Source organism: Schistocerca nitens, chromosome 10, assembly GCF_023898315.1.
Source record: "Schistocerca nitens isolate TAMUIC-IGC-003100 chromosome 10, iqSchNite1.1, whole genome shotgun sequence".
NCBI lineage: Eukaryota > Metazoa > Arthropoda > Insecta > Orthoptera > Acrididae > Schistocerca > Schistocerca nitens.
In genome coordinates, this window is record NC_064623.1 from 129,258,787 (window position 1) to 129,274,259 (window position 15,473).

A 15,473-nucleotide genomic window follows, 5' to 3' on the forward strand; every position below is an offset into this window, starting at 1 on the left:
CTAAATGTGTACTGTCAACAAAATGCATTTCATTAGTTGTGTATACATTACCAGTATTAATACATGATAGGGCTTCAGAATACACCACAAGGCACATCCGATACACTGCCACGTTCGTGTCACATGTATGCTCCTTAGCAGCCCACAGTACTGACCTGCAGCGAAGACTGAGCCTTCGTGAGTGCCAACTCCCGTGATAAGGGGCACAGGGTGGAAGTCTCCAGAGCGCAGCAGCTGCGCTGGGTCTCTGGGGAAGATGGCCCCACCGTCTGCGTCAGCTGGCTCGACCACTGTGCCAACAAATGGGAACAGCACGCCCCGGGCCTTATCCTGCAACAACAGACAGGAGGTGTAGGAAAGCCCTATGTAAGCAGGGACATGACCTTGGCTGCTCGATGTTCTGCCTTAACTCTGTTTTTTAAGACTCTTTCACACTAGCCAACAGGGAAAATTTAAAGTGCTCAAAAAACGTTTTGCGCTGCACTCACGACTTGGTTCAAATAGTTCAAATGGCTCTGAGCACTATGGGACTCAACATCTTAGGTCATCAGTCCCCTAGAAGTTAGAACTAGTTAAACCTAACTAACCTAAGGACATCACACATATCCATGCCCGAAGCAGGATTCGAACCTGCGACCGTAGCAGTCCTGCGGTTCCGGACTGCAGCGCCTAGAACCGCACGACCACCGCACTCACAACTTGCACAGTTTTATAGTTTCTGGATTCGGCTTCAGAGCCATCTCACTCAATACTTTTTTGACCACATAAATTTGAAAGTAAAGGCAAATATGCAATGCAGGCAATAGTAAATCTGTTTCTCAGTGCAGTTTAGGAGACAGCGCCATGTCTTCCATTGTGAAATGGCCTGAGTACATTGATCAGTCTGTGAACCTGCCCTGATGAGTCGTTTCGAGACTAGACTGGGTGCAAACTGTCACTTTTAGACAGTAAGCGATGCCAGCGTGGAAGGACCCACTTACAACCTGGCCATTTATTTAACAGTGGTTCTTAACCCATACATTGGCAAGCATGAGCAACATATCTCCAATTGGGTGCATTTTATTCTGCAGCTGGCTGTACTTCTAAGTTTCGACATGGTATTTGTATGCACACGAGTCAGTCTGGAAGAGATTTTAAGTTTGATTATTGAAAAACTGGATGGGTAGCTTGTGAAGCGGTGTTGTCAGCTTCTGACATCCACGTATTTTTCATTTAATGGCAACATTTTTTAACGTAACGATGCAGTGGCTACTGGTACTCCTTTACCACCTGCAGTTGCCAGTTTATTCCTGGACGACTTCGAGGATAGGGTACTGAACGCTTCAGCTTTGCAAAAAACGTGCTTCTGAAGATATGATCAGAATACATCTTTTGCCTGGTCTCTTGAATGTTTCAACTGTCTTCATACCAGTATTAAATTTACCATAGAGGTCGAAAGCGAGAGGAGGCACACAAAATGTATGTGGTACTCTGGGATGTAAGTTTTCACCGATGAGTATATGCAGGAAACATGATGGGCCTCTGGGATATAGTGTTCACTGATAGGTATCTACAAGCTGATAGTTCTCATCCAGTGTACCAATAAAATGGCTTCCACAGGACTCTGGACTTTTGACAAGGACAGTTGAACCCAGGCGCTTGCAGATTTGACATCGATGTTTAAGAAAAATACACTCCTGGAAATTGAAATAAGAACACCGTGAATTCATTGTCCCAGGAAGGGGAAACTTTATTGACACATTCCTGGGGTCAGATACATCACATGATCACACTGACAGAACCACAGGCACATAGACACAGGCAACAGAGCATGCACAATGTCGGCACTAGTACAGTGTATATCCACCTTTCGCAGCAATGCAGGCTGCTATTCTCCCATGGAGACGATCGTAGAGATGCTGGATGTAGTCCTGTGGAACGGCTTGCCATGCCATGTCCACCTGGCACCTCAGTTGGACCAGAGATCGTGCTGGACGTGCAGACCGCGTGAGACGACGCTTCATCCAGTCCCAAACATGCTCAATGGGGGACAGATCCGGAGATCAAGCTGGCCAGGGTAGTTGACTTACACCTTCTAGAGCACGTTGGGTGGCGCGGGATACATGCGGACGTGCATTGTCCTGTTGGAACAGCAAGTTCCCTTGCAGGTGTAGGAATGGTAGAACGATGGGTTCGATGACGGTTTGGATGTACCGTGCACTATTCAGTGTCCCCTCGACGATCACCAGTGGTGTACGGCCAGTGTAGGAGATCGCTCCCCACACCATGATGCCGGGTGTTGGCCCTGTGTGCCTCGGTCGTATGCAGTCCTGATTGTGGCGCTCACCTGCACGGCGCCAAACACGCATACGACCATCATTGGCACCAAGGCAGAAGCGACTCTCATCGCTGAAGACGACACGTCTCCATTCGTCCCTCCATTCACGCCTGTCGCGACACCACTGGAGGCGGGCTGCACGATGTTGGGGCGTGAGCGGAAGACGGCCTAACGGTGTGCGGGACCGTAGCCCAGCTTCCTGGAGACAGTTGCGAATGGTCCTCGCCGATACCCCAGGAGCAACAGTGTCCCTAATTTGCTGGGAAGTGGCGGTGCGGTCTCCTACGGCACTGCGTAGGATCCTACGGTCTTGGCGTGCATCCGTGCGTCGCTGCGGTCCGGTCCCAGGTCGACGGGCACGTGCACCTTCCGCCGACCACTGGCGACAACATCGATGTACTGTGGAGACCTCACGCCCCACGTGTTGAGCAATTCGGCGGTACGTCCACCCGGCCTCCCGCATGCCCACTATACGCCTTCGCTCAAAGTCCGTCAACTGCACATACGGTTCACGTCCACGCTGTCGCGGCATGCTACCAGTGTTAAAGACTGCGATGGAGCTCCGTATGCCACGGCAAACTGGCTGACACTGACGGCGGCGGTGCACAAATGCTGCGCAGCTAGCGCCATTCGACGGCCAACACCGCGGTTCCTGGTGTGTCCGCTGTGCCGTGCGTGTGATCATTGCTTGTACAGCCCTCTCGCAGTGTCCGGAGCAAGTATGGTGGGTCTGACACACCGGTGTCAATGTGTTCTTTTTTCCATTTCCAGGAGTGTAGATGCCCTGACAAGTGAATTCGTCAGGCTATAGAATTTTTGACAATATCTAGGAGCATAGATCTGTGGCCTTTATTCCTTATGCTGAGGCATATCATTTAAGATTGGAAGGACATTAAGGAGCGTCAACATTAAGAGTGTGTTTCGGCCACCTTCCAAGTTTACGATACTACTCGAATTTGTCAAAGATAATTTTGGTCTTAGGATGGCTTGTATGTACAAAATTATTGCGTGTCTGTGTGGGAGGACATACATCAGCCATTCGATTTGCACGGTTCAGGACATGTGCATGGAATATGCAGTCATACAAGGCTGCAACAGCTTGAAGAATAGGTGGTAACCCAACGTTGTTTAAACGAGGGACTTGTAGTGAAATTTGACCAGACTCCAACAGTTGCCAGTACTTCCAGATTTAAGAGTAGCATTTATAAAGAGGTAAGTGGAATTAGGTTGACTGGTAACTTAATTAACAGACAGAAAGGTTTTCTTCTTGGCAGGAAATGTAGCCCCTTCCTATTTCGCAATAAAACATAATGCTGTTTGGTGCAGATGGCCCAATACTTGCAGACAGTCTTTGAGAGCGATGTGCAGTTGATGCCAGTGTTCTAGTAAGGGCAGTGTCACCATACCAGTCTCAGGGAGCAGCAACTCTTGTGGGAGACGCATGCAACGTGCACAGTATGGAAACCAATACAGGATGACGATTTGCACCCTTAGCATCAGTTTTCAGTGACACTCAACAGATGCATCGTTCTCTTGAACATGGCAGACACATTGATCGCAGAAATATAGAGTCATATTGATTACAGCATATGACAGCAAACCTGGAGAGATTAATAAGTACACAACCATCTGCGCATGATGAATTCGGCCTCTAGGTGTCCATTACAAATAATGGTACAACTCCCCAACACAGTGTAAAACAAAGATGATGGGCAAGGTAACACTTGGAATGGAACCTGTCTGTGGAATCAGGTAGTATTCATCCATGAGTGCAGGATATTTCTGCATTCTGATGGTCAGTGTAGAAGAGCGTGGAGGTTGCCAGGTATCAAAGCATCATATACAGGAATTAGATACAACACATCGTTTTTGAGGGTAATTCCAGATCTGTGCAGTATCGAGAAGGGAGCCTCAAAACTATTGCTCAGGTTTACTGGACATTGGGCGATGGAGTTTCATCTTCCATGGTGCCCACCTTGTGTACACTGTTCTTCAGAAGGCAGGAATCAACCAGATGGCATTCCCTATGGAACTGAATTGGTTGACATGAATCCGATTGAATAAGCTTGGTATCTGTTGAAAATTGCAAAGCTTCATCACGGGCACCCTTCTCGCACACTGCATAACCTCATGACGGCAAAGAGTGCATTTGGCTTGAGCATCACCGTCTCGACCACCTCGTGGGCAGGAAAGATCCAGGCACGTTACCAAGCACAAGGTGGAGGAACATCGCATCGCATTTCATCGAGCGTCAGATTTGTACTGAAGCTATTGTAACGTATGTGTGGCATAAAAACGATTGGAGTAGGTGTAAATCCAATGCCACAAAACAATCTGGAAACACTATATGACATTTACCAGTAGAGCGGTGCCTTGTGGGCATACATGTCCTTCCAGTGAGGTGTCGTAAGGCCGTTGCACTGAATGGAGATTATGTTGAAAAACAGGGTTTTGTAGCTAAAAAAGTGAGGAATAATATCGTGTATGGGAATCCCGAATGAAACCAACCTGCTTCGAAGAAGCAAAAATGTGTTCCAGTATTTATTTAACGCTCCTCGTATTACTACTGTTTTGTGACTGCAGGTCAATAAACAGACTCTGGTACATCAGAATAACCATGGTCCACTAATTTAATCAACGGGTTACAACAAGATGACAGTCATACAACGTGGCACAGCACCAGGCATAGGTAACAAAGAAATAACCTAGTTTTGGCGGAAGTAATTCAGAAAGAAGTTTAAAGACGAACACATATAGGGTTAGGAAAAAAAAGGAATTGATGTACAATACCGCATGTGTTCTCAAAACAAGAGATATAAAGTTAAGTTTCACAATGAATGATCGAAATACTGGGGTCTCGACCTTTAATAGGGCACTAACTTTTCCATACATCTACATCTACATTTATACTCCGCAAGCCACCCAACGGTGTGTGGCGGAGGGCACTTTACGTGCCACTGTCATTACCTCCCTTTTCTGTTCCAGTCACGTATGGTTCGCGGGAAGAACGACTGTCTGAAAGCCTCCGTGCGCGCTCGAATCTCTCTAATTTTACCTCCTCGGGAGGTATAAGTAGGAGGAAGCAATATATTCGATACCTCATCGAGAAACGCACCCTCTCGAATCCTGGCGAGCAAGCTACACTGCGATGCAGAGCGCCTCTCTTGCAGAGTTTGCCACTTGAGTTTGCTAAACATCTCCATAACGCTATCACGGTTACCAAATAACCCTGTGACGAAACGCGCCGCTCTTCTTTGGATCTTCTCTATCTCCTCCGTCAATCCGATCTGGTACGGATCCCACACTGATGAGCAATACTCAAGTATAGGTCGAACGAGTGTTTTGTAAGCCACCTCCTTTGTTGATGGACTACATTTTCTAAGGACTCTCCCAATGAATCTCAACCTGGTACCCGCCTTACCAACAATTAATTTTATGTGATCATTCCACTTCAAATCGTTCCGCACGCATACTCCCAGATATGTTACAGAAGTAACTGCTACCAGTGTTTGTTCCGCTATCATATAATCATACAATAAAGGATCCTTCTTTCTATGTATTCGCAATTCATTACATTTGTCTATGTTAAGTGTCAGTTGCCACTCCCTGCACCAAGTGCCTATCCGCTGCAGATCTTCCCGCATTTCGCTACAATTTTCTAATGCTGCAACTTCTTTGTATACTACAGCATCATCCGCGAAAAGCCGCATGGAACTTCTGACACTATCTACTAGGTCATTTATATATATTGTGAAAAGCAATGATCCCATAACAATCCCCTGTGGCACGCCAGAGGTTACCTTAACGTCTGTAGACGTCTCTCCATTGATAACAACATGCTGTGTTCTGTTTGCTAAAAACTTTTCAATCCAGCCACACAGCTGGTCTGATATTCCGTAGGCTCTTACTTTGTTTATCAGGCGACAGTGCGGAACTGTGTCGAACGCCTTCCGGAAGTCAAGGAAAATAGCATCTACCTAATATTTTCTGGGTCTCATGAACAAATAAAGCGAGTCGGGTCTCACACTATCGCTGTTTCAGGAATCCATGTTGATTCCTACAGATTAGATTCTGGGTTTACAAAAACGACATGATACACGGGATGATAAATTTGAATCTATAACATCACGGACTGAAACGATAATATAGGTCGCTGTAATGAGTTTTCATTCAATGATTTTTTAGCAACGTACGAGTTTCCACTTCTCCAACGCTAATGATGGAGTATCGTCACCATACAGGGCCGAAGTAACCACTTAAGCTTCATCACGGTAAGCAATTGAAATGATATCACCTGATTCTTTCAGCATTGTAGAAGCTCCCCACCAGCATACATTCTTTCGAAGTTACTACACGGCACACCCCTATCAGAGTGCAGTATACAGGTAGAACTGGAAAGAATGGCGAATGCTATTTGAAACAAAGACGACATCGTGGCTACTAACCTGTAAGGGCTATCCATTTGTTTAAAGACATACTGACTCCCCATAGACGCGAAATTTACCGGGCTAAACACAAACAACGATAAACACGAACGGCAGTAATGCACTCTGTTGGCATTGCACTCGTCACAGAGAATTGCAACTCTAGCCATTTACATACCCTCTGACGGTATGTACATGTTCCAAGTTACATTCACAGCTGGCCACGTCTTCTGGGAGATTCACTATTCTTGAAAGACAGCGCATGTATTTTAGTGGAAAGCAGTTACTTTTACCTCTAACTTTGGCTTCTTGGAAGCGCATTTCATTCAAATAATTATAAGCCACGTTTGCAGACTAAATCAGCTGGCACTGGAACGCTATTTAAGGTAGCACTCTTTTAATTAATATCTTAATCCGGTCTTCTGCGAGAAGTAATAATATTTAAAGTGAACTTTTCACACATGTTTGATCTTAGACAGATTAAAACTGTTTGCCGTACTGAGACTCGAACTCGGGACCTTTGCCTTTTGCAGGCAAGTGCTCTGCTATCTGTTTTTTTAAACATTTATTTAAGGAAAACTGTTACACATTCGAAATACATACTAAGTAAACGTACTAACCAAGCACACATGTTATACATGACATGATTAAATCAAAAACATTTTGTTCATTGCAATTATGCTGATGTTAAAGAAATACAACAGAAGATTCTGTTACTGACTAAATTACGAGAAAGAATTAATTTGAATATCTAGAAAAGTTTTTGAAAGACATTCAAACTTCTTCAAACATGAGTAAATAAAAAACTTCACTTTGAATTCCATGTGCTTCAATCTTTACAGGAGCATAAATAGTAATTTATGAAGGATATCAGAAAGTCTATCTGAGCTTACCAAGCGGAACTCAGAAGCCGTCCTCACAGCTTTAATTGCGCCAGTACCTCGTTTCCTACTTTCCAAACTTCACAGAAGCTCTCCTGCAGACGAGAGCCGAGGTACTACCCGGAAGTAAAGCTGCGAGGAGCGGTTGTGAGTCGTACTTGGGTAGCTCATATGGTAGAACACTTGCCCATAGCCGGCCGCGGTGGCCGTGCGGTTCTGGCGCTGCAGTCCGGAACCGCGGGGCTGCTACGGTCGCAGGTTCGAATCCTGCCTCGGGCATGGATGTGTGTGATGTCCTTAGGTTAGTTAGGTTTAAGTAGTTCTAAGTTCTAGGGGACTTATGACCTAAGATGTTGAGTCCCATAGTGCTCAGAGCCATTTCAACTTGCCCATAAAAGGCAAAGGTCTCGAGTTCGAGTATCAGTCCGGCACAGTTTTAATCTACCAGGAAGTTTCATATCAGCGCACAGTCGGCTGCTAAGTGAAAATTTCATTCTCTTGTAGGGAGTGCTTTGTTTAAACGTAGCTGATACAGACAGAAGGCAGTTGTTGCTAGGTTTCTTAGGAATTAGAGGTGCGTGGTATCGCCGTCTGTAAACGCTTTTTATTAAAGCTTTTACCCTGAGAACTGGTAAGCCGTGTTGGCTTGTGATACCAGGGAGTCGTTGTATTTGTTTGTGAAATAAACATGTGTGTAAGTGACACTGTTTCTCTACACTGGTATCAATCAAAAATACAAACTGCTGATTTTGTATTGAAGAACATCTTCTATGGAACATCCTCAGTTATTGCTTGCCATTGACTAATATGAAACGTCAGTGTCACAAGTTATCGACTTTGTACTGCTCTCTCACGAAAGAGAACTGAACTCTAACGCACGGATAGATGGCTATTGACGTATACGGATGATGGACACGTTGACCCTGACATTCTGTTTTCTAATGGTGAATTATCCTGCCATAAAAGCAACATCTGGTAATAATTCATGATAGGAAAATTGAGCTGGACATAAGAAGCACACTGGCATAGACAAATAGGGCAATTCTAGCCGAAAGAAGTCAACTACTGGCAAATGTAGGCAAAAATTTGGAAACAAATCACGGAAAGAATACGCTCTGAACACGGCACTATAAGGAAGCGATTCATGAACTATGAGAAACCCGGAAAGGAAGAGTGTTTAATCGTTTGAGACGTTGCTCAAAATGAAGCGGACACTCTTGGACAGCAGGACAATTCTTAACAAAGTTCCAACAGGTGAGCCCAGAACAGATAAACTTAGTTCTGTGCTGGTGCGCCAGTCGACGTGACAACGCAACATACTGCCAATAAATAAATATCGCGTGACTTGGGTCTCCCATCGGGTAGACCGTTAGCAAGTCTTTCGATTTGACTCCACTTCGGCTACTTGCGCGTCGATGGGAATGAGCGGAGAAAATCTCCGACCCAGGCGGGAATCGAACTCAGACCTTTAGGATTGACATTCTGCCACGCTAACCACTCAGCTACCAGGGGTGGACCTGCCAATGTAATATACATATGGGTACGAGGTGAGCATTGCCACACAACCTCAGGCCGAGGCAAGCAGAAATGGATACTTGTAATTGTTTCCCTGAGACATTTAAGTCTCCTTTTATTATCTACAATAATGATCGAAGCAGACGAAATGAATTAAAATTTGTGCTGCGGCCGTCACTCGAACCTGGGTCATCTTGCTTACTAGGCACAAATGCTAACCATGCACGAACTACCTACGCTGAGTGTCCTCCCCAACACGAACTTCATTTTTCCCTTACGGCTTATCTCACTAGGGGTAAGATAGATACTGCCTACAGGAAAATTAAAGAGACCTTTGGAGAAAGGAGAACCACTTGCATGAATATTAAGAGCTTTGATGGAAACCCAGTTCTAAGCAAAGAAGGGAAACCAGAAAGGTGGAAGGAGTATATAGTGGGTTTATACAAGGGCGATGTACTGGAGGACAATATTGTGGAAATGGAAGAGGATGTAGATGAACATGAAATGGGAGATACGATATTGCGTGAAGAGCTTGACAGAGCACTGAAAGACCTGAGTCGAAACAAGGCCCCCGGAGTAGACAACATTCCATTACAACTACTGACAACCTTGGGAGAGCCAGTCCTGACAAAACTCTACCATCTGGTGAGCAAGATGTATGAGACACGTGAAATACCCTCAGACTTTAAGAAGAATATAATAATCCCAACCCCAAAGAAAGCAGGTGTTGACAGATGTGAAAATTACCAAACTATCAGTTTAATAAGCCACAGCTGCAAAATACTACCGCGAATTCCTTACCGACGAATGGAAAAACTGATAGAAGCCGACCTCGGGGAAGATCAGTTTGGATTCCGTAGAAATATTGGAACACGTGAGGCAATACTGACCCTACGACTTATCTTAGAAGCTAGATTAAGGAAAGGCAAACCTACGTTTCTAGAATTTGTAGACTTGGAGAAAGCTTTCGACAATATTGACTGGAATACTCTCTTTCAAATTATGAAAGTGGCAGGGGTAAAATACAGGGAGCGAAAGGCTATTTACAATTTGTACAGAAACCAGATGGCAGTTATAAGAGTCGAGGGGTATGGAAGGGAGGCAGTGGTTGAGAAGGGATTGAGACAGGGTTTTAGTCTATCACCGATGTTATTCAATCTGTATACTGAGCAAGCAGTAAAAGAAACAAAGAAAAATTCGGATTAGGAATTAAAAGGAGAAGAAATAAAAACTTTGAGGTTCGCCGATGACATTGTAATTCTGTCAGAGACAGCAAAGGACTTAGAAGAGCACTTGAACGGAATGGATAGTGTCTTGAAAGGAGGATATAAGATGAACATCAACAAAAGCAAAACGTGGATAATGGAATGTAGTCGAATTAAGTCGGGTGATGCTGAGGGAATTAGATTAGGAAATGTGATACTTAAAGTAGTAAAGGAGTTTTGCTATTTGGGGAGCAAAATAACTGATGATGGTCGAAGTAGAGAGGATGTAAAATGTAGACTGGAAATGGCAAGGAAAGCGTTTCTGAAGAAGAGAAATTTGTTAACATCGAGTATAGTTTTACGTGCCAGGAAGTCGTTTCTGAAAGCATTTGTGTGGAGTGTAGCCATGTATGGAAATGAAACATGGACGATAACTAGTTTGGACAAGAAAAGAATAGAAGCTTTCGAAATGTGGTGCTACAGAAGAATGCTGAAGATTAGATGTGTAGATCATATAACTAATGAGGAGGTATTGAGTAGGATTGGGGAGAAGTTTGTGGCACAACTTGACTAGAAGAAGGGATCGTTTGGTAGGACATGTTCTGAGGCATCAAGGGATCACAAATTTAGCATTGGAGGGCAGTGTGGAGGGTAAAAGTCGTAGAGGGTCACCAAGAGATGAATACACTAGACAGACGCAGAAGGATGTAGGTTGCAGTAGGTACTAGGAGATGAAGAAGCTTGCACAGGATAGAGTAGCATGGAGAGCTGCATCAGACCAGTCTCAGGACTGAAGACCACAACAACAACAACTTTGTCATGAATTGAAGTTTGTGGTGGGAGGGCACTCAGGTAGTTCGTGCATCAATATCGACCATGGTACTGTGGTGGTGTAATGCTTATCATTTCTGCCTAGCAAGCAATAAGACCCGGGTTCGAGTGCCGGCCGCGGTTCAAATTTTAATTCATTTTGTCTGCTTCGATCATTATCATAGAAATGGATACGTTACCGTGCTACATAACAAACCAGTACGTACCTTCAACCCCAGAGCGTCAGTGTAGAATCAAACACAGAAGAAAGAACAGAGCTCTGCGACGCAGAACACTTATCTCGTAATTACAGTGGCTAGGCGAGAAGCCTCCAGGCAAATGAGCTCATACATCCATAGCCACCGCCTCCTAGACGTGACCTCGCCCTTTTTTTAAAAAAAAGAATAAAAAGAAGTTTTCGGAGCCCAAATACCCAATCAGTCATGCAGCCATTCTGTCTCTGTCACTAGGACCAGACAGAATGACAGTGTATTGTGGTTTGTGAAGCCATGGCATGCTGACCGATGATGGCCTGTCTGCTATGTGCTTGCTGATACCAATACAGAGAGGCAGCCAACCTGATGCATACCACAGCAGTAGTCTGCTGGTACTGTCTACTGACCCACGACAGATGGGAAAACTGGCGTGCGTCCAGCTCTCTTCCACTAGGGGTCGTCGTGCATCATCTACAAACCGCCATCTCCACACCGACCAGGCGTGTTGCAATCAAGGAAGCTCCTGGATGACTCTTGAACATGTGCTGTGGACTTGATCGGAGGATGACCTGGTCCTAGTCTCCATGGTAACTGACATCCTAGTTGACAGCCAGCAGTGTCCACCAGAGCGCATGACAGGCTGCCCTTGAGAGTACTGAGTCACTCTGTACTGTCAGATGATCGGCGGGCAATGCCTTCTCATCTGTACATTGCCACTGGCATTGCTCATGGCCATGGCACTGATCTGTGGAGCGACGTCACGACTCACAGATAAGCCATCAGCACTGCTTCATGGCACGCTCATGTACACATGGTCACCGACCACCCCTCTTAAGACATTCTAAACTCCATATAATTTGTACGATAAATAAATGTTATTGCAGAAACCAATGGGTCATTGACGCTTCGGGGCGTGAATTGCACGGTTTGTGCCCAGTCGAAGCTCAGCCCCTCTTCACTACGTGACCCCTAACTCCTTGTCTTGCTACACCTCAAGACTTCAGGGGCAGTAAAGCTATACGAACACCGTTGACTGTCGTCAAGCTATACCAGCAGATTGTGCTGTGGTGATTGAACCTTTCTTTTGTTGACAGCTTTTGAGTGTGTATGTTTATCTGGTTTGGCACATGTCAGAGTGCATGGACATCATTAGCACCCTCAAGGTGTCATTTGGTAAACCATAACGAACGTTAGGGAAACTTACTTAAAAGCAGTTTGGTGTAAGTTTTGTAACTTGTCAGAGCATAAATTGCCATGTACTAAGGCTGTGCTGTTCAAATGTAGTACTTATAGACGATTTGGGCGTTTGGCTGCTACGCCGAAAAGAGTACTGATTACTGTTTATGCGTAGTAGGTGCAGTTTCGCTATTTTTAATTGTTGTTGTTGAAAGGGTGCAGTACTGCCCGACATACGAAACATGTGCAACAACATACTTTGTTGTTCTTGTCAGAACAGCGCTTTTTGTAGAATAACGCCATTTTATTTAATACAGTGAAGCCGGATACCAATGTAGGAAAGAAGGGCAATTTGTATGTTTGATTATTCAGATGTGCATATCTTTAAAATACATCCCTGAATCCAGTTTCGTTATGTTTGTGAATTGAATGAATGGCTGGTCATCTGCTGAAGGTATATTATATAATCACCCTTGAGACAGTTCTCTGGTCACCTTTGGCTGAACCAAAGAGAGGAAGTATACGAGAACACTAGAGGGCCTGGAATGTGGCTGACCAATACGGTGGCAAGGTCTCCCCTACTTCTGCGGAAGCGCGGGATGATCGGATGAGCGGCCATGTTTCGGCACTCTGTCGCTCGTTCCTGACGGGTGAACACGTGCTCTATGTGTGCTACAGAAAAACAAATTTAAACGAAAATGGTAAGCATGTGGAATATTTAAGAGTAGATGACCTAATTATTTCTCTTTTCAGAAACTTTTGGTGGGAGGCTGATGTAAATTGTTCAGAAAAAATAGGCAGGTAAAAATTCATGGGGAACATAGGATTCTTCGGAAGTGATAAAGAAACGACGTGTTGTAATTATAAGACGAAATACTAGCGTGTGGTAGTATAAAAATGAAATACTTGTGCGTGTAAATCTAAGTTTAAAATAATTATGATTTCCGTGTGCAGAACTTGAATTAGAAACAAGCACTTCCTCGTGGTGAGTACGGTGTGAGGCTCAACCTGACTTTCAGACAGTAAAAAGAATTAGAAGTGCTTGACCTAGCATTCAGTTGAGGATCCGTGTGTGAGATAAATAAGATACTAAAACTTCCATTATGAGATACATTCGTGTGATGCCAGCTTGATATTCAGATAGTCTGAGAGTGAATTAAGGGGAGTCAGCCATCTATCCGTCAACGCCATGTGGGTTGCATTGCACAGGGAGATGTGCATAAATCCTCCAGAGTTTCTGGTAGGAAATTTTTTTGTTTTAGCAGAAGAGCCAACACCGTGTTACGAGTGGAGGCCAAAATGCACGCGTTTTAGCTCACGCAGGCTGGTGTGAGGAGGGAAGAACTATACTGACGTGAGGTCTGGAACATTACTAGGAATGAGAATTCAGAAAGCGGACATAATTAGTTTGATACTTAACTTTACTCCATTAATGATGAACGTCGCTCTTGACGGTACATGATTCACAATATTATCTGTTCAGAATACATTCTTGAAGTAATTATAGTAACTGAATATGGCGGCCGGCCGTGATGGCCGAGTGGTTGTAGGCGCTTCAGTCTGGAACCGCGCGCCCGCTACGGCCGCAGGTTCGAATCCTGCCTCGAGCATGGATGTGTGTGATGTCCTTAGGTTAGTTAGGTTTAAGTTCTAGGGGACTGATGACCTCATACGTTAAGTCCTATAGTGCTCAGAGCCATTTGAACCATTTGAATATGGCGCCTTGCTAGGTGGTAGCAAATGACGTAGCTGAAGGCTATGCTAAACTGTCGTCTCTGCAAATGAGAGCGTATGTAGACAGTGAACCATCGCTAGCAAAGTCGGCTGTACAACTGGGGCAAGTGCTAGGGAGTCTCTCTAGACTAGACCTGTCGTGTGGCGGCGCTCGATCTCCAATCACTGACAGCGGCGACACGTGGGTCCGACGTATACTAACGGACCGCGGCCGATTTAAAGGCTACCACCTAGCAAGTGTGGTGTCTGGCGGTGACACCACAAAATTATTACGTGGGTCAGTGACGTGTGAATCTGGGATGACTATTGTTTGATGTGGGAAAGCAGAACAAGTAGAAAACCAAACAATTTTTTTTTAGATGTGTTTTATACTGTCAGTGTGATTTACTATGTGCATTTAAACTGTGTGATTTGCATGAGACAGTAGCGAATTTAGTGGCTCAAGCATGATTAATCCTAGTACTGCACGAAAGTCAGTAAATTCGTTATGTTGCTAAAGAATGAGATTAAGAGAGTGTGGGAGAGAATTAAGTAGCGAAAGATTCCTTACCAATTCAGAAAGTTCACAGTAGCAATAGACAGAAACATTACGAGACCATAGAATAGTAAAACGTTTATGTTATGTCATGCCCATTGGGTGGAGAATCAGTTGTTTATTTATTGTACTTAAGTTTAATGCAAGGAATTTTTCAGCATTAGCGTGAAAGAATTTGTTATAATAAAAGAGGAGATACATGAGAAAAAAAGTGCTCTTAATTATCGAGTTGTGGGTAGCCATTTTGTTGAGGTATTTTACCATAACCTCCATTTTCTTGCTGGGATGTCCAAACTTTGAATAAAATATACCACAGGAAGGAAATGTGGCCATGCCAGGGTCGAGTGAGTCCATCAGAAACGTGCACTAGCTATTACTCAGATGCGTTATCCATTCCGTTGCATTAAGAAGTAAGGATGAGAATAAATTATAGCTTAACTGATAGGCACTACGGTTCATACTTCAAGCTCAGTTGCAGTGGGTATGATAACTCATGTAAATATTTCTGATGTACGAATAATAAAAGCACTCGCTTGGCAGGCCACTCATCTAGTAGGCCGGCCGCGGTGGTCTAGCGGTTCTGGCGCTGCAGTCCGGAACCGCGGGACTGCTACGGTCGCAGGTTCGAATCCTGCCTCGGGCATGGGTGTGTGTGATGTCC

At 44.6% G+C, this 15,473-nt stretch overlaps 1 protein-coding gene across 2 annotated transcripts in view; it reads right to left on the minus strand.

Moving 5' to 3' along the window:
- The window catches only part of LOC126210121 (esterase FE4-like), a 107,993-nt gene that overhangs the window by 31,340 nt on the left and 61,180 nt on the right, over positions 1-15,473 (minus strand). For both annotated transcript variants that reach the window (XM_049939264.1, XM_049939265.1), the window contains exon 6: positions 156-330. In XM_049939264.1, the coding sequence (XP_049795221.1) occupies positions 156-330 (175 nt within the window). The remainder of the gene's footprint in view (positions 1-155; positions 331-15,473) is intronic.